We start from the raw sequence: 26,935 nt of genomic DNA on the forward strand, positions 1-26,935 counted from the left end.
CAATTTGTAAAAAGTAATTAGAAATTACAGAGATGACACATTTAATACTTATGAGTAATTGTAATCAGACAAGATAGGTCAAATATAAATGTTCGCCGATTATAATATTTCATCTTATCTTTTGTTGTCAATGAATATCAAGATGATGTAATTTTTAGATTACAGAAGTAATATTTCCAAGAAACATAATTGTTAACTTTTTACGTAAAAATATAACTGTAGATTTTCACATCATCATCATCAGTCCATATACTTTCCCAAATCCCACTGCTGGGACACGGGCCTCCTATCAGGGTACAGGCCAGGTTTTCACATGCCTTGGTAATATTACATTTTGCAATTAAAGTTCACATAACCACAGATTACTTGATAAATACAAATAGTTACTTACTGGGTAAATATTACGCAAAACATAGACCAATACTAACGCTAGTTAGTTGGATATATAAGAAACTAGCTTTCCGCCCGCGGCTTTGCCCGCGTTTTCAAAGAAAAACCCGTTCCCACTTCCCGTAGGATTTCCGGGATAAAACCTATCCTATGTCCTTTCTCGGATATCAAAATATCTCTATACCAAATTTCATGCAAATTGGTTCAGTAGTTAAGGCGTGATTGAGTAACAGACAGACAGAGTTACTTTCGCATTTATAATATTAGTATGGATTACTACACTCAGCGGCACGGAATCTTGGCCACTTACAAATTTGCCGATAAAAAAAGTTTGAAGTGTTTTTCACGATTTTTTTGTATGCAGATATGTTAACATATTATTTGTTTAATTTTATCGTAAGAAATCATTGAGTTTGAGAACAATCTTTTACCATTTTTTAAGAGTTACTCGTAATTTGTGATTTGTGCGGTTAAGCCGAAGTTACGAATTGTTCGTTTTAAATTTTTTTTGATATCGTTTATGCCGTTTTAAGATATTGTTATTGTTGTACTATAGTCAATGATCATAACAAACAATAAAAAATGCCATTAACATCTGAACAACCTACTCAGGCCATCACAATGTTAGACCAATGACTGCCGCAACGTAAAGTACCTAATGTACAGTATGTACCTCGTTCAGCAATGCACTATGCATGGAGAAGATACCAGGAGACTGGCAGCCACATGTGCAGACCAGGAAATGAAGGTGTGAGGTGCGCATCAGCTCGAGAAGACCCGTTTATTGTTCGAGAGATACTCAGAAATGGCTTTCTGACAGTTTTTAGGATACGCCACCGGCTCTTAAACACCAGGATAATAAATGTGAGTGAGCAATCGGTGAGAAGACTAATGAAAGAAGTTAATTTGAAGGTTTGCAGACCAGCACGCCGTCCAGAACTCCTCAGACATCACAGAGAAGCACGTCTTCGTTTTGCACGAGAACATGAAAACTGGACCCACAGCCAGTGCGCTCGTGGGGTGTTCACAGATGGCTGCTAAGGTACTTTACGAGCTTCTGATAGCCAACAGTCAGTATAGAGGAGACGATAAGAGAGGTTTTCACACATCACCACACTCAAAATGCGATTTTTCATGGAGGGTCAATAATGGTATGGGGAGGTATAAGTTCCGATGCTCGCACGGAGTTATTTATCGTAGATAATGGCTTAAATTTGATCAGGTACATCGAGGAAATTCTCCAGGAACATGTTCAGCCCTATTACAGGTTTATCAGTGAAGAAAATTTGCTACTTATACACTATAACGCACGTCCGCGTGTCGTACGATACGTATAAGAGTACCTTCAAGAGGTTATTATTGAAAAATTGGAGTGGCCAGCTCGTAGCCCGGATCTTAATCCAATAGAACACATCTGGGACATGCTTAAAAGAAACATAAAGTTCGATTCCAACCCAGCACTAATGTTAGATGAGCTTAGAAATACAGCTGGGGCCGTTTGGTACACTATAGCTCAAGTGGTCTCCAAAAATGTATTCTAGAGTATGCCAGACTGGATGCAAACAGTGTTTAAGGCAAGAGAAGGAAACACCCTTTATTAAAAGGTTCAATTTTTTTTTTATGGAAACGTTATTTCTAATTTTTTAGCATTTTTTAAGAAATCATTTAAATTTCACAGGAAAAGCGTAAATTCTTGTTTAATTCATATCTACTCGGTAGTACTTCTTATTAACTTCCAATTATTACTAAAAGTTAGTAAAAACATTAAAGTAACTAGTTTTGATTAAATTTTTATTGAATTTTGTAGTAGAAAAGAAATAGTGTTATTTTACGCAAAAATTTGCAGTGGCCAAGATTCCGTGCCGGTGAGTGTAGATATACAACAAAAAAAAGAAAGCACATAAGCATACAATTACAAGCACCAGGTAATGATAAATATGTTTAACTACATGACAGAAGAATTTCCTCAAAAATAAATAGCCTCCTGAGTACATATATCAACGTTATCTCTGAAATGGCAGTGCTATGTGTATAATTCACATTACACTGTGTACACAATACACAATGTATTGTGTACAAAGCCAAATTTACATTACGTAACCACTAACCAGTATAATGCATAATGAAATAAATTTTAAGAAATTTGATGCAATCCAACAAACTTTATTTCTGTGAAAACATCACTATGTACCATTGAGATATATACATATGGAGACGACACCGCCTACATCACTTATGTTCCGCTCAACATACGCCATATGGCGTAACTGCACGCTCATTTTTTATTTGTTTTAAAGTGAAACGCATCAAATATGCCTTCGTGTGTGTTAAGATATTGCACAAATACTTAATACAAATAACACGGAAAAGTGCAAAGGAATAACTTTCATCGGTAAGTACCCAACTAGATAATAATTTTTAAAACTTAGTTAGAGCAAAAAAATGGCGCACAGATTTTGTTCGTGGTGTCTCCTCCATACGTAGTATTATTATCTCAATGATATGTATGTACAGACAGGTATGTATCACTAAAATGATTACTTTGACTGTTAGCATCTGTTTTTGTGAGTTAACCAAAATGTTAATTCTAATTCATTGTGTTCAACCATCCGATAATATCTTCAAAAATATCCGTTTCATAGTAAAAAAAATATAAACTTAAATATTTCCCGATAAATCTGTCAACTCATTGCACTACGTTTAATGAATGGTTCTGTAGAATATAACCCTTCAAGATTATTTTAAAGCTCATAAATAAATAGTTTAGAATTTAGACTCTAGTTTATAACTTCATTATGAATTACCTACTTTCGTTGCGTTGTTCTGCAAATGTCCTAGGTTGGAAATTGGAATAAAGAAGAAAATATCTCTTAGACCGATCGCGACAGGACGCATGGCCCATTATTACACTATACTGGTAAAAGGTAATTTAAGGTAAACGATAGCAAAAAAGACATACACTAGACCTAGAGGATAAGTGTTACTAGTTATATGAATCTAATGAAAACTGTAAATGAATCTAGCGAAGCAGTGGAGAAACAGCCTACCTATATGTACATATTTCCCAGCACATAAGACTACTATACTATGATTTTATACGAAATTTATACGACGTCATACTAATTTCAGCTAGATCTATTCAGTTTTATGAAAGAAACGTCGAATATATGTATAACATAGGATATGATGGTAATACAATCCTTAGCAACATTATTTATGTTTCCAATTTAGCTACTGAACCCTAAAATGAGATCATCAATATTATTATGATTGACAAAAAAGCCTCGTACGAGTAAGCTTAACAAAAAACCATAAAAACCTATTATAAGTACTAATATTCGTATTTTTTGTAAGCATCATTATTGAAGACCAATGATATGCTATTTATACCTAATTTGAGGTTTTATGGTATACTTAGTCATAGGTACCTATAATGAATTTAAAATCTATTTGCTGAGTATAGATAGATGAAATAGATTTTTATGTTTATTTCGTGTACTTTGGCAAACATAAGCGTAAAATATATTATATCACCAATCCAAGAATGTACTTTTTAGCCCATGATATTATTAGATAGTAGGTATTTGATTATTTTATACTTATGTAAGTATAGCATGTTTTATCAAACAAGTTTGCGAAAATATAATAAACCTCATCCAAATTATTCACGAAGGAGTCTGAATAGGAGGATTGATCTTGTAGAACCAAAAGCTGCCTTCCTTTTAGTTTTCTTATGTACTTATACGTTATTGTAGCCTAAGAAAATGCTTCCTTGCATGTAGGTCAGCATCTGACCTGCATATGTAGTACAGATTATTTATTCAATCCGTTTGTCTGTCAGATAAACATAATGGCTGATTGTGTCTTTACATAATTTACGAGGGGAATTTTTGCACAATCTCCGAGAGATTACTAATGGAGAAAAAATATTTTTATATGCGTCCTGCTATTTACACGTATAGATATTTACACGTAGTACATATATCTCGATGATATTTACTGATAACAGGATTTTAGGTCTTCTGATTCTGTGTACACTAATAAATATATTATGTACTTATAGCTTTATAGAAATAGAGATAATTCTTACTCTTCTTATAAGTTAGGTATTGTTTATCACATAGAGAGGCTAGCTTATGGCGCTTTAGCACAGATTAGTTACTACAGGGCAAAGGTCAAATCGCTTTCCAATTCCGCTCAATTCTGATTATTTTCTTTTTCCTTAATTTTTCAAGCATTTATAATTTTCATTTAAGTAAACAGTACTACAAAAATTTTACGTCAGTCTATGAATTTTTATCTACTATGTTTAATTAGTAACTATTCCTTTTTTATTCGTATGACGTTAATAAATGTACATCTTTTGGCTATTTTCGTTCTGTCAGGACCTAAGGTCACCGATTTTTTGTAAAAGATTTTATATCATTACTTTTTATTTCATATTTTGCTTCTTGTTTTTACGTTTATGTTTTATAAAGTAAGCATAATTATCATTATACATCTTAATAACGTTCTCGGTTAATTAATTTGCTAACAACTTGTGTACGCACGGTTAAATGTACAAGTAGGTAAGTATATATATAGGTAAGTATATCCGTTATACTCGTTATATAACGAGTATAACGGATATGGAAAGCTTTTGAAAGAACTTACTAATGAGGCGCTTGAAGTTTATATTTTCATAATGTTTTTATTTGACTGATATTTGTGGTAAAAATCCTAAATTCATAATAATAATAAATATCTAAATGGTTAGTTTTTAAGTCAACGGCCAGGATTGATCCTTTTTGTAAGTTGTAACCTTTTATTTATCTTCAAATTTTTTATCACTCACGTACAAGTGAAGTAAACTAAGACATTTAATAAAATATTCAGCCATAAAGTGCTGTAATTGTCGAGGAAATAAAACTTCAATTTAACTGCAGCCAAACAATTATTGTTAATTTTACTGCATACAATAATTTCATGTTATAACTTATGAGCTTAGTGATGGCATACATATGAGAATGTCGTGTTTGTGACTAATTATCTTTTAATACTTGTAGTACAATGTTAATGACAATAAATTGTAAGGTTATAAAAATATATTTTATCTATAAAATACCTATCTTGATGGAACTTGGTAGAGGAAAATAATAGTGTTATCTATCTATCCAGCTAATAGAGCCCATAGAACTACCGAAATAATCTCTGAAACTTATATTAGTTGCATAATATGTATATAGGTATCCATAATACTCGCGTACCACCAAAAGGACGGTACATGGTCTTTTGAAAGGCTTACGTGGGGACACGGATCCAACACGCAGAGGCCCTATTGAGAGTTTTAATGTGTTATGACTTATGAGACACCAGCCGCAGCCTGCCAATGACTGCACTATCTAGAGATATTATATCTATTGCTGCTATATTATGTCAGTTTATTATTAACTTTCCGGTGCTCTGACGTCACACATATTTTTTTATTTCTATCCCCAGTTGCAGATAGCAATCGATTGAATTACAATTGATATAATATACAGATTGAATAGTCCAGAGAGTTACCATGACGTCTTAAAGCAGTATTATTTCCAAGGTAGGAAATTGATGGCGCTATTAAATTAATGCTCTAAGACTGGAACTAATACTGCGTTCGGACAGCATACGAAAATTCATAATATTGTACCTACACGAGTATCTCCCATTTAGAAGCACATAGAAACGTTCATTCATAAAGACGAGTTATCAGTTACTGGCAATGATCTTGATTATAATATACACTTGTCGCCCTGGGGCCTTAGACAAACGTACGTAACGCCATGGAATAGAAACTGCTAACGCTAATTATTGACATAAGCTCATGACATTTTGGTAATGGTTCGATCACACTACCAACGACGCAGACGACCACGACCAAAGTTCCAATCTTGCCGAAATTTGTTCATAATCAATATTAAAATCTCCCGTCATTCTGGTACTCAGGAATAAAAAAAATCGAGGTCAATTAATAAAAAGAAATAGGGTTTTTTGCGATTTTCGCCGAGACGGTAAGTTTATCATACAATCACCTGAACCAAAATTGTATATAATCTAATTATCTATAAAAAAGGTTAAATACATTTTTTTCTAGGAGCCACCGTTTCTATGAAAAACCTGTTTGTTTATCCATTGATCTCAAAATTTTTTTTTTCCAAACACCAATACGACAGGAAATTCTTAAATTTCATTTTTAATTGTGTTTTGCACAATTTTATTTAATTGCGACTGGATGAAAATTTTGTTCGTGGTCGTCGTTGTCGTTGGTAGGGTGACCGAATCCTTATGCAAAACATCATACGCTTATGTCAATTTCTATCGATAGCGTATTCTATTCCTTGGCGTTTTGCCGTTTGGCTAAGGCCCCTGGGCCATCGCCCCGCCCCCCCTAACGCCGGCACTGATGATAATTGCTATATTTAGATAATAATCAGGTAATTTGATAGGATTATAAATTCACCAATATTTTCCTGTTATGATGTTGAAATCTATATGGCTTATATCATAAGATCACCAATTATTATTTATAGACTATCTCTTCGTACAGATAGCGAATATCCATAGTTACTAATATTATAAATGCGAAAGTAACTCTGTCTGTTACTCAATCACGCCTAAGCTACTGACCCAATTTTCATGAAATTTGGTATGGAGATATTTTGATACCCGAGAAAGGATATAGGCTACTTTTTATCCCGGGAAAATGACACAATCCCGGAAATCCTATGGGAACGGGAATTATGCGGGTTTTTCTTTGACTGCGCGGGCGAAGCCGCGGGCGGAAACCTAGTATTTTATATGTGGAACACTACATGGTACGTATAGTCAAAACAGAAATAAAATTTTAGTGTGAAATTAGGTCTTCAAAAAGACTGTTGTTAATAAGTACCTAGGTAGCTGGTAGGTATATAATTTATAGGCCACCCAGAGTAGCACAGTGCACACACTAGGTAATGCACAGTGCACACATTTTCTTTAAGAAAAACTTAGTCATTAATTCGTTAATTATGCATGTACCTAACTCGATCTAAATATATTGTAGTGTAATAAGAAGCCTTAACATAAGTTTGATTCCTTTATAATAGGAATATGGAAAATAATATTGTAATACTGTGGTATATAAACACACTCGTATTTAATATTATGATACTCGTATTCGTATATAATACTTATCATGGCAGAATAATTTTTCTCTTGGATATTATCTTATGTTTATCAAAACCATACATTATATTTATAAAGGAAGGTTACGAAAAGATCCAGTAATGTCTTTCGGATTGGGGCGAAATTTGGCACAAAGATATTATGCCACATAGAGAACTTGTCTACCTGGCTTTGATCTATCTCTTTTTTTTCAAACTTTCTTTTTGTCTTGAAGAAGGAATTAGCCTACTTACTTTTCATTTCGGAACCAAGCGAATGAGTTGCATAAATAAAAAAGTATCGAGATATTTCATCATAACCAAAATTTATATTTATTTTACAGAGATGAAAAGAAATATAATAAATGAATAAAAACGGTTTAGGTATGCTACAAGTTCTTCTTCAAACTTTCCCTAAAAAACATACCTACATCGTTTTGGAATTCTCAAGTCACGTTGCCAGAAAAGCTTCGTCACAGTCATGTCACAGTATAAATATTATAAACTTTACTTGCGATAAACTTTTGACATCGTTTCTAGAATTTAGCAAATGATAATAATAATTACTAGCAAAGACTTCGCAGAAAACAATTGATGATCAAGGATTTCAAGTAGGTAATTAATATCTAGCAAATGCCGGTAAGCACGTTTAGTAAGTTTTTGAAAGCATTCCGTTTGCGGCTTTGCTAAAACATTACATAATAAGATATACTAAAACCTTCCTTTTGAACCACCTTATCTATTAAAAATCCCCATATGCCATCAAAATAGGTTGCGAAGTTTTAAAGATCTAATCCTACATAAGGACGGATTTTTGTTTTGTTTTACGATTTGTTTTACATTATGTGTGAAATTGTGATATAGATGTGAATGATATTGCATCATAAATTAAATATTATATCCAAAATACGCTAGTATGCGATACTGTCCATTTTTCCGTGTGTCATTGATAACAATTTTATCAGCTAATATTAAAAACGTCCACGTGCAGTAGAAGCCAGTGTGGAATAACTTTTGGACGTGCTGTGTTCTAACATGATTCTCAACGATGTTAAAACTGAGGTTAGAAAATATTTCTAATTGTTTTTCTACACCACTATTTCAATTTTACCGTTAACATTACTACAACAATTGGCATTGTTAATTACTTCTATTACTGCTTACATAACTTTAATTTTTATTACACTTGTTCATTTGTAACATTGTTCTTATCTCTACTCGTTTTTCAATTAAGTATTGTATTGAATGTATTCAGTTTTAAAAGCGATGAAATGCAATTTTATTTTAAACGATTGAGGATTCACAAATTTCATGACTGTATTCAATATTCATGGGCTTTGGTCAAAGGTTGCATGCAAGTAATTGCTCCTCCTTTGTGCAATGTATACTGTAATTTCGTTTGTATATTTACCTTGCTATATTTTTGTGCTCATGTATGATGTCAATTTTGTTTTAGTCACTATTCGTAACATAGTTTTAATTGAACATACTTAAACATACGTAAACATCTATACAATAACAACTCTAGGTGGGTACTATGCAGTTCCATCATCCATGGACTGTTGTTCTGGTGTGCTTGTTATTTTAAAGTTTTTATGTGAAAATTTAAGAAGTTTTGTTTTATCATTAACTATATATTAAATGGAAAATGCAACTAAGCCGTTCATATACCGATAGGTTGTTGATGATATTGATACATTTGTTGTTCTACAATATCGGATGGGAGTAATAAGTGATAGCTAGTCAGTTGAATGAAACCAATATAAATTAATTATTATTGATTTGTATCTCAGATTGCTCATAACAGAAACAGTTTTCTATTTATTGCACATATGATAGAAAACAATAAATAAATAACATTGCAAGCTTCAGACCAGCAATCCTCTGCAGATTTTGAATAATATAATTACATATCCAACATGAAAATTAATTACTTACACCAAAAATCAGTTCTAACTAAAATATGCTTTTCTTGTTTTAATTACAAAGGTGCCTCTACATTATGCCTCACATTTGTTACTACCGGGATTCATGCCTTCTACGATGGGTTAAATTCTTTTTACGCAACCAATAGCTACAATTTGTAAATATAAAAAAAAAAAAAACATTCGAACATGGGCGATCTTCCTTCGATTAGAATGTCCATTGCCTCACCGACCGCGCACTTGCGAAGAAAAATTTAATAAAATTTCATTTTTGACATAAATTTTAATTCTATTTTCCCTTTTCCAGGATGTCAAAGAAGAACTCAACAAAAAGGCGCCAAACGATGACAGCGACGCGTTGGACGCCGTCATCTTGCACATGGGCGAGATGGGCCTGTACCAGAAACTCCTGTTTGTCATGATGGCGCCGTTCGGAATATTCTTCGCGTTCGTTTACTTCGTGCAGATGTTCATTGCTGCTACACCACAGAACCACTGGTGTAAGGTGCCAGAGTTACAGCACTTGGATGTTGAATTGAGGTATGGTAAAAAGTTTCAGTAGGCTACCGATAGAGCTTAGATATATTTGATTAGGATTAAAAGTAGTTAGTTGTTTGGTGGGAATTTAAATAATATTTAGACCTAGACCTAGATTTATCTAATGATTCATATATATTATGCATACTATGTTTCTTATCAATATTGAAATAACTGTACATTCTAGTTATCCTCCCAATAATAACGTAATATCACAAAATTATGCACAAAAACTAAGTAGGTAACAGCCAAAGCATAGCAATATTATAATTCGATAAAATTAACCTTTGTCCTTGACCTTGTATAAATTTACCCCCTACTGGTACGGTTGCTATGGTAACGAAAGTGTAATCATTATTTCTTACGTAAGCTTTTCCTTTAATTAATTGTAGTGTTTAACTAACGGCTTTTACATTAAACGAGCGAATGCTCATTTTAACCTCACTATGTCAAATTCTTTAGTACAGTCGTAGAGCATTCTTTCGTTCGAAAAGATTCTAGGTACCTGTGCAATGTTCTAATACTGAACAACTTACTGAATACGAGTTTTCGTTGTCACTAAAAGATCACGAATGAATGCTCTTGCTCTGGCTCTATGTTCGCTTTGATGGAAATTCACCGTTAACACATACATAATATTTTCTAAGTGAAATATGCACAGGAAATATGCTTCAAGAATATATAGCATAATAAATGAATTAGTATTACCAAAAATATACAAATATAATACCTAGGTAGGTACTAGACTGACTAGACTACTATTTAATAATTATATCTAATACTAACTAAATTATTAGTTAGTATTAGATATAATTATTAAATATTGACTGCTGAAATTAGTTAGTGTAAGTAAATACATTAAGTAAAAATAAATATTTGAAATGATGAGACTTCTTAATTCTTACCCAAATTATTATCATTCTGGATCTTTTGGTAATAAAATGACTTAAGATTATATAATATGCGCAAATAAGTAAATACAGAAAAAATAAATATTTGAAATGATGATACTTCTAAGTTCTAACCCAAGTTCTAAACTAATTCTTATCCAAAATTTTATTAAGCTGGATCATTTGGAATTAAAAAAGCCTGTTATCTTAAGGAAATTGCTCTTTACAAAAAATTACTCAGTACTCTTCTATTGAATAAATCTTGTCATCCACAAAGTAATAAAGATCGCAATCGTACCTACTTTAATCTTATTTTTACCATTTCACGTTTTCGATTCATGTACAGTTTAGCTCAGACAAGAATTTTTAATATCTTCACTTTCTCTTTACCGTTGTTTTTTTAAGTTTACGTATATTTCTTATTTAATTTCTTTCCATTGTTACAATAGTGTTAAAATAACAATAGGAATCATTATTGGTAGCAGAAAATTGTACCTATCTCGTTTTGTAGAAAGTGACTATTAATCAATACTAATAATATTATAAAGCTGAAGAGTTTGTTTGTTTGTAACTACTACTGGTCCGATTTGAAAAATTATTTCGGTGTTAGATAGCCCATTTATCAAGGAAGGTTATAGACTATATATCATTACCCTTGACCAACAGGAGCGGAGCAATGCGGGTAAAACCCCGGGTCAATCACGTACAAAAATACAATACGCATTTCTTAATTGTTAGCTTTGATTAGAAGACGCCATTGTTGATATCCAAGGGTTTATGTTTATTTGAAATTGTATCGCGAATTACCCACTATTGATATTAATAATCTGATAACTGTTGTCATTGAATGATTGCGAAACATATTACAAGATAAACGAACGACGAAGTCGACGCACATTGATGATTCGTTATCAATTTAATATGGATTTATTTCTTCTAATATATGTATATATAAAACTCAAAGGTGACTGATATAGTGATCTATCAACGCACAGCCCAAACCACTGGACGGATCGGGCTGAAATTTGGCATGCAGGTAGATGTTAGGACGGAGGCGTCCCCTAAGGGCGGCCGTACACGGACCGCTTCAAGCAGTTGAGACCACAGTATTTTTTTTATGTTAATAGCAGGCAAACGAGCAGACGGGTCACCTGATGTTAAGTGAACATCGTCGCCCACTTGCACCCACAATACCAGGGGTATGGCGAGTGTGTTGCCGGCCTTTAAGGTGGGTGTACGCTCTTTTCTTAAAGGTCCCCAAATCGTAACTCATTGGAAACACTGCCCGCGGGAGCAGATTCCAAATTTCCGTAGCACGAGGCAAAAAGCTTCTTTTAAAGCGAACTGTTGTTGATCGCCAGCTGTCCAGATGGTATGGATGGAATTTGAGCTTGTGACGTGCTGTACGGTGGTGGAATTCAGCCGCAGGCAGTGTTCCAAACAGTTCTTCAGAGCACTCCCCATGATAAATGCGGTAGAAGACGCATAAGGAGGCGACTTCTCTACGCAGTGCTAAAGAATCAAGCCGATCGGTTAGACTTGGCTCGCCAACGAGGCGCACAGCTCTCCGTTGGATTCGGTCAAATGGAAGGAGATACTGTTGAGGTGCACCGGCCCAGAGATGGGAGCAGTATTCCATATGCGGCCTGACTTGCGCCTTATAAAGTTTAAGGCGATGGCTCGGAGTGAAATATTGCCCCGCTCTACAGAGTACACCTAATTTCTGGGAAGCCAACTTAGCTTTTCCTTCCAGATGACAAGAGAACTGCACATCACTCGTGATTTCGAGACCAAAAATTCCGATACTGGCTGTGGCTTTTAGAGGAGTATTTTGAAAAATGGGAGAAAATATTGCAATATTTCCTACAGTATGGCAACGAATGGCACAGAGAAAAGGAGGGGAACTGGGGGGGGGGGTCGGGCGACGCGGGCCGCGTACTGCAATCACGCTTAGTTTGCATTATCTAGCGTGAACGGACGACGCATTCGTATTGTTTGTGTAATAATTTTATACTTACATGTTCTTTATTGGCGCGCACAAACTGTTCTGTTTATGGATGTAAATCTACATCGAAATCGCAGAAGTTATTAAGATATTTTAGATAGATTGTATTTGTATCTATAGAATTTTAATCAAAGCTGTGTATATGTTGTTCTCATTCTTGTCTTATCAGATTGTTCATCGCAATGCAATACTTATTTAAATGTTATAATAGACAATTAAGAAGATCCAAAAATAAAGTGTCAACGTAAATATTTAGCACCGTAATATTATATATGTAAATACATATATATGTATTTATGAATAAATAATTATATCAGATTTAATAATCTCAATTATTATTTGTAATGTACATAATACATATTATGAATAAATGAATTCATCATAATTCATAAGATTAATAATCACAATTTTTTTATTTCCCATTTCTTGCAACCCTAGCATATTTTCGTGTGGCAGCGTAAGTACCTACGCTGGCGGCGGCATCGCGCGACATCAAAGGCGTTTCCTTACTGTAGGAAATAATATTGTAATACTGTGGTTGAGACCGACTGCTTGAAGCCGCGACCGCACGGTGAACTATAGACATTCATTCACCGCCGTACACATGACTGCTCGAGCCGTCGCCACCGCATCAAGCCGTCAACTGCTTGACGAAATTCCATCGTACCGTCGACTGCTCAAGCCGTTGACTGCGCTAGAGCCGTCGACAGCTCCCACCCCCCCTGAAAATCAATGACTCGACTAGTCAAAAAAATCTATCTATCGATCTAAAATCTAAAAATATAGCTATCAACCGCGAGCGGTTGGTAGCGACGGCTCGAGCGGTCAACAACCGACGCGACGGCTCGAGCAGTTGACGCCAACCGCTCGAGCCGTCCGTGTACGTCGCTCAGCCGTTAACTGCTCGAGCGGTCCGTGTACAGCTCGTTTCTAATAAAGGCATTGTTCATTATTTTAATAAAAATTGTGTTTCTCTATATTACTGTTGGATAGAGTGATGTCGGCTGCGAAAATTATTGTACCTAAAAAACTGATACTGTGCTATGACTTATGATAAACTGCAGTAAAACTGTGTTATGCACCGCTGACCGCGGTCCCGCATTGCTCCGCTCTTATTAGTCTGTGTATGATATTGTATATAATGTACAGTACGTAATGTATCTAATACACAAAAAATCGTTCCCGTAATTTCGAGATTAGTTCGTTCAACCGACCATCCAAAAAAATCTTCAGCTCAATAATATTAGTAAAGATTTGTTTATTTTTATGTGCAAATCATTGTCTTGCAATATTTTTTGCAAGGCTTTTTGTTCTTAACCTAGACCTGTTGACCTAGAGTCAAACAAAATAACCCTTAAAAACCTACGAGTCAAGATTAGATAACGGATTTGTATATAACTTCTACCATACTAGGTAAATGGTATTAAATAAATGTTACAAGGCGAAGGATCGACTCCTTATAAATTATTAACATCGAGAACATTGCAACGCCTAATGGGAATATAAACAACCTTTTCACCTTCCTTAAGAAAACAATATACCTAGGTATTTAATTATTTACGATTCAATTCAGTATGTAATTCCAATAGCTATTAGCTTGCTCGAGCTTTTTCTTTCTTTCCTTATTTCTGCTGAACATTTTTGCTTCCATATGAATCCATACTAATATTATAAATGCGAAAGTAACTCTGTCTGTCTGTCTGTTACTTAATCACGCTTTAACTACTGAACCAATTTGCATGGAATTTGGTATAGAGATATTTTGATACCCGAGAAAGGATATAGGATAGGTTTTATCCCGGAAATCCTACGGGAACGGGTTTTTCTTTGAAAACGCGGGGAAGCCGCGGGCGGAAAGTTACTTATAAATAATTATAATGTAAATGTGAGTAATATACATGCGGTAAATTAAAAAAAAAAAAAACTACGAAATGCCTCCTAAATTATTATCCATGACCGATGGACATGGATTTGTAATGTAATGGTATAAAAACATAGTTATTTTACGTTGAAAAGAAATCTCTTACAATTACGCAAGAAAGATTCTAACGTAATCGCATAAATAATATTTCTATCTAACGCCTTTCAAGTTTCTTTTCTGCAAAATAAAGTATAGTATCCCTTGCCAAGAACGCGTCATTGTCCAAGATCTAACTCATTTCTATATTACAATAATTCATAAAAATCGATTTGTCGGTCGTGAGAGCAGAACATTTTATGTATGTTACGATTGGTTTAATGCTCTAAGGTTACGATCGGCAAATATTAAATTTATCTAGAATGTGGTACTTCAATGAAGCGGAAGTACCCTTTCGAACTTACAAGTAGCAAAATTCCTCATATCCTTTTACAGTTCAAATTATCAAAAGTTCAAGACAATGCTCTTGGCCAGCGTTGTAAATTATGGCCTAAACCAATAGAGGGCCCTTACTCTACATTGGTAAGGTGAAGCTTTATGCCTCCTCCACACTACTCGCGAAGTTGAACGAGGTTAGACGAATAGAATAATGTAGAGAGGCACTTCGACTTACTTCGTCCAACTTTACCTCGCCTCGGCCGACTTTCGTTTGTTGTCGGTTTTTGCGCCCGAGTCAAAGGGCACGAAGTTACCTGAAGTTCGTTCTGAATATGAACGTATGCGTTCCTCGCGAAGTTGAACGAGTGTGTAGTGTAGCACCGCGGACTTCAGTCAACTTCGGCCGAGTACTTCGCCGAGGAACTTCGCGAGTAGTGTGGAGGAGGCATTAGACTTTAGAGTGATCTATCACCAGCGATGTTCCCGAAGAATTACGATATTAGGTCAAGAGACTGGAAAAGTATAGGTACTGTAACGCCACCAATGTTGCTAGTTTTTATGAGCGATGTAGACCGAGATCACATAACATCAGATGGGCCTGCCTCTTTCCTTGTTCAGCATTTAGATAATTTTATAAACTTTATCTATTACAGACGGAACCTCACATCCCCACGGATCGGCGAAACATGGGAGAAATGCCTGATGTATGATGCTAATTGGACTCAAGTGCTCATTGACATGGCCATACCAGTGAACGCAAGTATGGTGCCTTGCCGAAATGGGTGGGAGTTCCAGCTGGGAGACATTCCTTACCATACTGTTGTTAGTGAAGTAAGTATCTCTAAATATCTTATACGTATAAAAAATAACTTATAGTTGCTTGTATAGGATATACAAAAACTATTGGACTACCTGAAAGAAATAGAACGGCCCACTTTATTCTTGGGAAACATACCTAAGCTAAAGGAATTTTTGGGGCTTATACTGGTGAAATAGGACAAATGAATATAGAGATAAAATTAACAAAACACGTCTTCCAGTTCCTACTTACTTACTTACTTAACTAGCTCCGCGACCCAAACAGAGTCTTGGCTTCCGACACGAGTTCACGCCACTTTCCTCGATCGCGCGCAGTTTCTTGCCAATTCTTCTTCCAGTTCCGCCATTTTTAAATTTTTTACATGAATGTTGGAAAAACGTTTGTTTCTTGTTGGCACAAAAAACCTTAGTTCAGTTTGAACTTTTTATGATTAATATGATTTTAAAAACATAGGTGAACTTTTTATGATTATTTGAGACCTCTACCTAAATAGTACCTGATATTTACCACGTACGATAGTCATAATAAGTTTTTGGTGTATTTCATTATTTGGCGAGTACCTACAATGATAGCAGTTACATTAAACAATGACAACAAAAAGAAAGTAATGGTCAATTGTTACTGGTTAAGGATTATGATCGCGTTACTAAAAATAATTGCCATAATCAGATTATGGGGACGCATACCAGTCATAGCAGTCATGCAATCATTAAAATAATGCGCAGTGCAGTTCAAGCGTCACATTTTTAGAGAAATAAGTATTATAAAATATGATTAAAATATTTAATATAATCCCGAACAATTTTGGTTCCGCAACCATGCAAATAATGTGTATTTCGTTTACGATGCCTTTAATTTTCTGACGTTACCCATGCGTGAATTGCTTGTTTAGATTACAACAGTAATAAAATTTATAGCAAATATAAACTTACTCGAATGTTTAGCTTTCCCGTGTTAGTAACAGTTATTTTTGGAAGACTATTTTATTTTAACTGTCGAATGAAAAATAATCCTGCCTAAAATATGGTAGGTACTCCGTGGCTTTTTTGTATTGTTCGAAGATATTATATTTTCTCATTAGCAGAATAATTTGATGCATAATGGCAATTTATATACCTATTTATATTTATATACTATTGACCTTTGGGTACGACCAAAGTACAATAATCTTTTAATGTCTTCGATTTCGAATATGAATGCGAAATTACAAAATCCAATATTGTTTCTTTTAAATTATCATTAATTTACTTAAAATAATAACATTTTCAGTCTCTACGTACAAACATTTATTCGTTTCCCACTCAATTTTATTCAATTTATTTTCAACCAATTAGTCTAAATAAAAGAAGGAAGTTCTCAATTCGACTTGTTTTCGGTATATTACCTTCGAACTTCTGACCCTGTCCAGTTTTGTGTAGTTCTGCCAATTTTAAGGAACTTTAGATTCTTTCGAAGAACTAAAAGTTTGATGACATGTGGCATCTGCCAACCCGCACGCAAGGGTGGCAAGGGTTGTCTTATAGTTTGAACCCACATAGGAGGCCCGTGTCCCTGCCGTGGGAACACATATGGGCTGATGATGGAGATGATTATGATGATGATGATGAAACCATCCTTAATTTTCTTTATTTTCGATACTTTTAGCGTGGTTGGGTGTGCGAAAACGCTGGCTACGTACCCCTCACGCAGGCGATCTTCTTTGGCGGCTCCATGGTTGGTGGCATGTTGTTCGGCTGGGTAGCGGACTACTACGGCAGAGTGCCGTCTTTGGTTGGTAAGAGTTTGTATGTAGGTGAATGTCTGGTGATGGAAATTTTTGGAACAATCCCATTGATGTTCCAATTCGTATTGCAGATTTTTTTTTAATCTTGACTGGTCTCAATCTCATCTTAGCAAGGCTGTGTACTTATAAGATTATTCGAGAGGGTTTCATTAAACATTAAAATGTACTTTTTTGCTGTATATTAGGTTTTGCTGGTCTTTTATCAAAAACATCATATTTTGGTTATTTTATGAATCTAATTTTTTTTTCTGGACACCTCATCAGAAAAATATGAAGAACAGGATTTTTTTCTACAATTATTGATATTTGAAAATATCACATTCCAGGAGCAAATTTAATAGCACTCGTCGGTGGTATAGCAACCATCTACTCTACTGGAGTTTGGGACTATGCGTTCTGTCGATTTCTCGTCGGCATGTCGTATGATTCCTGCTTCATGGCTATGTACATTTTAGGTAATTATTTTTGTAATCACTTATTTAATTGTTAAAGAATGTTTTCTGATTATGACTCAAGCCCCAATGTCTTTCGTTTCTCAATAAAATGTGATCCGTCAGCTTATAATCTAACGCATTATTTTTCGATATATTTTAATCTATCGAAGTGAAACCGTGAAAGTTCGATTTGACAAACTTCGAATGTCTAATGCCCCATCTAGCGTTAGAGTACGTGGGTCCGCGGCACCGCACGTGGGTGAGCAACATGTCGATCGCGCTGTACTTCGGCGGTGGCTGCCTGGCGCTGCCCTGGCTGGCCGTGTGGGCGGCCGACTGGCGCCTGCTGCTGTGGGTCACCAGCCTGCCCATGAGCGTGGCGCTGCTCGTGCCGCTCGCGGTGCCGGAGAGCGCGAGGTGAGCGGGGCACACGGCCAACTGCTGTGGGGCAGCAGCCTGCTTTTAGTGTTCCGCCGTTTCAACCTTAGGACGCCATTAGGGCATAAGACTCTTCCAAAGATTTCCAGTACGACCCATTAGTTTATTCAAGGTGGACGCACACTTATCCGGGCCGAACAAAACGAAGGAAACAATATTTCTGAATACACATTTAAATTAAATACAGTTGTGTTACAATATCTTCTTGATCAGTTCATTGTAGCTGTAGGTTCTAATTAGGCCCCAGGTCCAATAAATCCATTTTCTAATACGGTATTCACATCTGTATGTCACCATTTAAGTGAAACTCCTATCCTTATATCAGATAACATTTTTTTGTCCTTACTAAGCTTATATTTATTTTATAAAATTTACAGATGGTTAGCATCTCGAGGTCGGGTAAACCAAGCCGTTACAGTATTGAGACGTTTCGAAAAAGTCAACAAAAGCAAAATTCCTGAGGATGCTTTAGATGAATTCATTGTAAGTATCCGTGAAAACTTAGCGAAAATTTTACCTGCCCTGTAATTTTTATCGTGCCCTTGAAATTCTTGTTTTATTTTTTTGCTATTTACTTATTCCACAAAGACAAGATCTTCTACCACTAAACATAACCAAATCATATCAATATTCATGTAGTCAAGAGAAATATAAAATGAACTTTACTGTTTATTCCTAGGTGTCCGCAAGCCAAACCCGTCAATCCAACGAGTCCATAATGGACGTGCTAAAAAGCCCTCTTCTCCGACGCATGTTCTTTCTCATAATCTTCGTATACATGGCGAGTGCGCTGGTCTTCGATGGCCTGGTCAGAATGTCTGAGGGCTTGGGGCTGGACTTCTTTATTACCTTTACGTTGACGTCTGCTACTGAAATACCGTCGGTGGCTTTGTTGGCGCTGGTTCTTGATAGGTAAATATTTGTCTTGAGTTTTAGTCTTATATGTGACGTTGGCTGTGAAACTTGTATAGTAAAAGTTTTATAATTATCTACCTTCTGGTAGCGTCTGTGTAATTGATAATTAAATAATATTTGAAAGATTTCATATTTTCCTTCAGTTTGTTTTGAAATTAAATTAAGATTATTTTAATGCATTCTTCTTGAAACTTGATTGAGAACAAATTTTTGTATTAATATCAATCATTCAGCATTTTAAGGGTAACTTTTCCCTTTTCAGATGGGGTCGTAGAAATCTCGCAGCAGTACCATTAGCTATTTCTGGAACATTGGCTATAATTGCTGCTTTTGTACCAAAAGGTGAGTTATTTTCATGGCATTCTATTAATGAACTATAAAATAATAGAAAATATTGCTTAAATATTTTGCGACTTTTCTGAAGCATTTGACTTGTACCATTCCACTTTATTACGTAATTTTAGTTACTATGAACTCAAAAACTTCTTAAAGAGCTTATTAGTGAGAATTTCATTGCTTCGTAATTTCAGAATAGAATACAAACCGTCGTTGTTGTTAATGGTGAAACATCTTGCAGTTTGTTGGTTCACATTGGAGTTCCACAGGGATCTATGTTAGGTCCCTTTTCATTTCTATTTTATATCAATAGTTTACTCCATAATTTACAAGATATATATTTTGAAATAGTTTTATTTTACAGATTATTTTGATATTCATAATGTAGATGGGCATGATTAAATTTTTTATAGAAGAAACAGCGCGCATAAGCGTATCTAATCAGTTTTTTGCTTATTTTTTAAAGCAAACAAAATTCTATTCAATTTGTCCATAACTTTAACATTACATCCATCACAGGCATCCCGCAAGTGACGTTAGCCATATTCTCGCGGTTCACAATCAACATGGCGTACAATGCGGTGATCCAGTGGTCGGCTGAGCTGCTGCCGACCGGCGGGCGGGCGTCCGGCTGCTCGCTGATACACGTCAGTGGTTATGTGGCGACCGTGCTGTCGCCGTTTGTTGTGTTTTCGGTGAGTATCAATACATAGTCGCTTTCTCTGTCCCTATCACTATGTCCTAATGTTCCTTTATCCATATGTATCCGTCAGCCCTGCACGTCTTCAGCCCCTTTATTTTTCAAACTGTTAAAAAAATTGGGTTTCAAAACTTGTTTCTGTAAATTTGAAAATTTAATAGGATAAAGTTTATTTATTGTACATCTTAAAAAAAATTGACAGGCGATTACAATAAGCAGAAGTATATGACAGATCAATTAGAAAACGCACAGTTGATGAGGTAAAATAAACTTTATCCTGTATACTCGAAATTTTTATATGTCATCAAATAAACGTCTCAGAGTAAGTATGTACAATGCCAGGCGGTTTTGAACAGCATACGACCTTGACAGGCGAGGGGACAGTTGCTAAGGGCGGCGTGCAAATAAGAAATGTTACATGCCTGCACTTGGACCAATATATTAACCCGTTATAATATATATACGTATGTATTGTGCACAGGAGCGCGTGTGGCGGTCGCTGCCGCTGGTGCTGCTGGGCGGCGCGGCGCTGGCGGCGGGCGGCGTGTGCGGCGCGCTGCCCGAGACCTGCGGCCGCCGCATGCCGCAGACCGTCGCCGACGCGGAGCGCACCGTGCGCGCCTACACCTGCTGCGGGTATGTGTGAGTGCTGTAGTCAACAGTACAGTGGCACTGCAGTACAGTGACATTACACTTCAGTAGGTACAGTATGACTACAATGCAGTACAGTGACAATACAGTACAATAAACTGCCAGGTATGTGCATCGTATAACTGAATACCATACAACAACTGGATTTTAATTTAACTGATCGTAAATGTATCACGTGTTTCACACTAATCACAGTTCGTTTAAATTAGTTTTATTCATTAGCAACTGTATAACTAATAGTAATATGGGTTGATAAAATACCTTATTGACTTGAACTTAATGTTTACTTTTCTATTTTAGCTACAATAATATACTAATTGATAATTGATTCCTATCATTCCTTATACGTAATAATTAAATATTCAGTAATCACAACTATATTTTCAGGTCGGCAGTCGACGACGAAATCTCAGCAGATGAAGGCGAGAAAGACAAGGCTGTTACTTAGATTATTAATTTAGCATTTATTGAAATCAACTCAATTTCCCAAAAGGGTAATTTGAACAGATACAAGCTATGAGCGAAAGCGGGAGCGACTTATGGAGTTTTTGAAACTAAATATCTTAGGATTTTTAGGACGTAGTTTACCAACAATATAATGCATTTATATTTTATAATGGTACTTATAATGGCGTTATTAGGCTATGTTCCTTACTCCTTTACTCAAACAACAAATATTTTTAAACTAATATTTTCATTGTGAATGTTATATTAAATACGGAGTATTAAATTGAGATTTTATTTTACATGTGTTATATTCCACTCGTAATACAAAATTTAAGTACTATAGTATCTAATAATTAAATGGTCACAACTTTTGGCATTTGCTTAAAGTTCGCTCTGTCCGCGAATCGCTTTCTTTGATAACGTGATCTTACCCTTAACTTCCACAACGTGCACGAATACTTGAGAAAAGTATCTTAATATTGTTACATAGTTTCTGAGTTATTGTAAAATATATTGTACCTAAGTTTATGGTTGTACTAAATATATTATTTTTACATTTATTTTGGCATTTCTTTTTTACACTTTCAATAAAAAAAATTTAGTTACTACTTATTTATAAAAAGACCGCGTGTGCCGAGAACACGTGTCAGAAGTGAAACTTCTTTGGCAAAATTCCAAGATACCAAAATCGTCGCCTCACTCCATGACGTGATTTCTATGACGCGACCTTGAAATTTTATGTTACGAGCCAAGAAATTTTATTTCAAAAAGTAAATAATAAATATTGATAATATGAATGAATAAAAGTACTCTAAATGAAAGTTAATTTATGATTGGTTTATGATTAACTACTATTTCCTTGCCTTGTATATTACTAATGTTATATTTAAGATATACAATTTTAAGCACATGCATCTGGTATGCTCAAAATGTATAAGCATCTTATGATTTTGTCTGTGATATTAAATGTCAATAACATTATTTTGCGGAATAAAACATAAGAATTGTTAATTTGGTGTTTATTTTGATTCTGTGACTTATCCCATCGTCATCAAATCGTTCGGCGAGAAAAAAAAATTTGCAGATTTTCGGTGGTATGGCGACCATTTGGAATCGTCCGAAAAGTATGGCATGGCGATTTTCGTAAATGGCTGCACTAACCTAACCATATCTCCCTTTAGTTTCTGTGATCTGTGACTTGTGAGTAGTTACAATGTTAATGACAATAAATTCTAAGAATATGAAATTTTATTTTATCTATAAAAGATCTTGGTGGCACTTGGCAGAGGAAAAGAATAGAGCCCACAGAATTGCCGAAACAAACTCTGAAACTTATATTAGTTATATAATATACTAGCTGAAAGAAAGAAGAAAGAAGAAGACCTGGCTCCACTCCTGTTGGTCGTAGATATACCTCTATACCCTACTAGCTTTCCGCCGGCGCGGCGGCTCCGCCCGCTCTCAAAGAAAAACTCGCATAGTTCCCGTTCCCGTGGTATTTCCGGGATAAAACCTATCCTTTATTACTCGTGGATAATATAGCTTTCGAATGGTAAAGGAATTTTTAAAATCGGTCCAGTAGTTTATGAGCCTATTCATCAATCAAACAAACAAACAAAATTTTCCTCTTTATAATACATATTAGTGTAGATAGCCTTCCTCGATAAATGAGCTATCTAACACCGAAAGAATTTATCAAATCGGACCAGTAGTTCCCGAGATAAGCGCGTTCAAACAAACAAATAAACTCTTCAGCTTTATAATATTAGTATACCTATAGATAATATTATATTGTATCTATTGCTGCTATATTATGTCGGTTTAACTTGCTGGTGCTCTGACGTCACACATATATTTTTTTATTTCTATCCCCAGTTGCAGATAGCAATCGATTGAATTACAATAATTATAGTTCAGGATACATCGCCCATTTTTGCAAGTGACCACTATCAAGCTAATTTTCCGTTTGTAGCTTTATTTTGATGAGACGCCCAATAATTTCGTGTACGAAAGTCTCGATTGTGGTAGCTAACAGAGATAACAAGGATAAAAATTTTTGATTTGATGGTTCTCAAATATTTATTAATAACTGAATTTTTTTTTTCAATCTCAAGATAGTTACAATTACCTAAATTATTCGAAAAAATATTTGTCCTACAAAATCTATGGTTGGTTCAAAGAGTCCCCCTTTCCCAAGTGTATCGATAACGAGGTCATCATAAATGATTACTAACAAGCAGATTTTTTTGTTTTCAGTTAGTTCATATAATTCAACTAAGAATTCAACAGACATATTGTCCTACAAATTGCGTAATAAATATTTGAGAACCATCAAATCAAAAAATTTTATCCTTGTTATCTCTGTTAGCTACCACAATCGAGAGTTTCGTACACGAAATTATTCGGTGTCTCATCAAAATAAAGCTACAAACGGAAAATCAGCTTGATAGTAGTCACTTGCAAAAATGGGCGATGTATCCTGTAACTACTATTAATATAATATACAGATTGAATAGTCCAGAGAGTTACCATGACGTCTTATAGCAGTATATTTCCACAGTTCCACACAGGCGATTATTCCGTAACGTAACTATTACACATATCAAAAAACTTTAAACCGATATCGAAAGTACTTTACCTAATAAGTAAAATGGCCATAATATTTTGAAATCGAGAAATATCTAAAAAAATAACTTTGAACCCTCCCATACATTTAGTACATTTAATATGAAAGATTTTAGCTTTTCCTTTCTTTTTTTGGTTTTCTGCTTTACTTCGCAAATTTGAAGGGAAGTTCATTTAGAAACTTATTTAGAAACTGCAAATAGAACTCCTCATTTATTGCACAATGTGGACGTCACTTCGAAAATCTGCTATGAATACAAAATGTATGGGAAATAAAATGTATGGGAGCGTTTAATGTAACATTTTTGGATATTAATCGTTTTATTAAAAAAAAATATGGCCATTTTACTCATTAGGTTAAGTACTTTCGATATCAGTTTAAAGTTTTTTGATATCTGCAATAGTTACGGAATAATCGCTTGTGCACACTTAACGATTACACCCTGTATATAGCAATGTTGTTGGAACCACACTGGAACTAAAACTGCTTAAAGACAAGGTTCGCGGGCAGCTTATAATCCAGCATACGAAAATATCTAATTTACACGAGTATCCACACGAGTATCTGTAGTCTGTACCTTCCATTGCTTAGAAGCACATAGAAACGTCCATTCATAATGACGAGTTATCAAGTAATGGCAAAGATCTTGATTATTTACACCCGTCTCAATGATAATTATTGGTATAATATTTAGATAATTATCAGGTAATTTAATAGGATTAAAATTACACTAATATTTTCCTGTTATGATGTTGAAATTAATATGGCTTATCATAAGATCACCAATTATTATTTATAGACTATCTATTCATACAGATAGCGTATATATATTTTTGATTTTCTATGTGGAACACTGCATAGTACCTACGTAGGTAGTCAAAACAGAAATAAAATTTTAGTATGAAATGAGGTTGTCTTCAAAAAGACTGTTGTTAATAAGTAGGTAGGTATAATTAATAGGTCACCCAGAGCAGTAACTATTCTCTAATCTGTGCCCAGAGTTGCACACACTGAAACATTATCTTGAAGAAAAGCTTAGTCATCAATTAGTTAATTATGCAAGTAACTAGATTTACCTAAATATATTGTAATTTAATAAGAAGCGTTATTTCTATAACATAAGAAATAGGTAACTCTGTCATGTTAATGAGAATGGCTAATTTAAATAAAATAGAATAATTGTAAATCTATTTATCCCAATTTAATTTACCCGTCTCATCTGTTTATCAAATATCAGAATCAATGAAACGAAATTTTAAAATAAATTGCTAAATCTACTAAGTATGCTAGGTACAGTATAGACCACAGTATAGACACATTTTTTTTAATTTAAAAATTTAAATTTGGAACATAACAACGGGTTAAATGAGATGTGTCATGTGGCACGGGTGCCAACGCCCACCTCCATACGTGAAATTAAGATACATCTTACAATAATTTTAACAATAATAGGTATGCAAAAACATGATTAAACATATTTAAGCATATTTTTTGATTAAACATATTTAAGCCTACTTATCATGACAGAAATATTTTTCTCTTGGATCTTATATTTGTAATTTACGAATACCATACCTATATTTATAAAGGAAGGTCACGAAAAGATCCAATAAATGTCTTTCCATAGTAACGACAAAATGGTTAATAAAATGTAGGTATTTTTATTACTATTTTTTTTTTATTATTTAACTACTCTTTCACACAAAAATTAATTGGATTGGGGCGAAATTTGGCACAAAGATTATTTTGGCAACGTAGAGAACTTGTCTGCCTGGCTTTGCTCATCTCTTTTTTACTAATAACTATTTTTTTTCAAACTTTATTTTTGTCTGGAAAAAGGAATTAAGCCTACTTTTCATTTCGGAACCAAGCGAATGAGTTGCATAAATAAAAAAGTAGATATTTCATCATCGCCAAAATTTATATTGTGTTATTTATTTTACAAAGATGAGTAGAAATATAACCCACTAGCTGCTCCGCGCGGTTTCACCCCCGTGGCTCCACTCCTTTTGCCTGTGTGATGAAATATAGCCTATAACCTTCCTCGATAAATGGGCTATCTAACACCGAAAGAATTTTTCAAATCGGACCAGTAGTTCCCGAGATTAGCGCGTTCAAACAAACAAACAAACACACTCTTCAGCTTTATAATATTAGTATAGATTGAGCCCCGAGCGGCCCGATCGGTCCACGACACAATAGATTTTCTATTGTGTCTGTGATTCCGGGGCCTGAGTTAATAAATGAATAGACAACGAAGAAAACGCTTTATCCTAGAAGTTCTTCTTTCCTTCTTCTTCATACTTTCCCTAAAAAATACATCGCTTTGGAACTCCCGAGTCATGTTGTCAGAAAAGCTTCGTCACGTTATAATTATTGTTATACAATATAAACTTAACTTACTATAAACTTTTGACATCGTATGTAGAAATTCGCAATTGATGATAATAATTACTAACAAAAACTTCGCAGAAAGCAATAATTGAGATCAAGGAATTCAGGCACATTCAGGCAAATGCCGACCGTAAGCACGTTTAGTAAGTTTTTAAAGTATTCCCGCGTTTGTTAAAACTTAAGAAATTGTT

At 34.8% G+C, this 26,935-nt stretch overlaps 1 protein-coding gene across 1 annotated transcript in view; it reads left to right on the top strand.

Moving 5' to 3' along the window:
- The window catches only part of LOC123702434 (solute carrier family 22 member 3-like), a 34,753-nt gene extending 12,746 nt beyond the window's left edge, over positions 1–22,007 (top strand). The window contains exons 2-12 of the mRNA XM_045650183.1: positions 9,780–10,012; positions 15,854–16,031; positions 17,665–17,794; positions 18,130–18,258; positions 18,462–18,654; positions 19,053–19,158; positions 19,355–19,587; positions 19,853–19,932; positions 20,446–20,621; positions 21,108–21,262; positions 21,665–22,007. Coding sequence (XP_045506139.1) covers positions 9,780–10,012; positions 15,854–16,031; positions 17,665–17,794; positions 18,130–18,258; positions 18,462–18,654; positions 19,053–19,158; positions 19,355–19,587; positions 19,853–19,932; positions 20,446–20,621; positions 21,108–21,262; positions 21,665–21,725 — 1,674 coding nt within the window. The 3' untranslated portion in view covers positions 21,726–22,007. The remainder of the gene's footprint in view (positions 1–9,779; positions 10,013–15,853; positions 16,032–17,664; positions 17,795–18,129; positions 18,259–18,461; positions 18,655–19,052; positions 19,159–19,354; positions 19,588–19,852; positions 19,933–20,445; positions 20,622–21,107; positions 21,263–21,664) is intronic.
- The last annotated feature ends 4,928 nt before the right edge of the window (positions 22,008–26,935 follow it).

This window comes from Colias croceus, chromosome 2 (genome assembly GCF_905220415.1).
Source record: "Colias croceus chromosome 2, ilColCroc2.1".
NCBI lineage: Eukaryota > Metazoa > Arthropoda > Insecta > Lepidoptera > Pieridae > Colias > Colias croceus.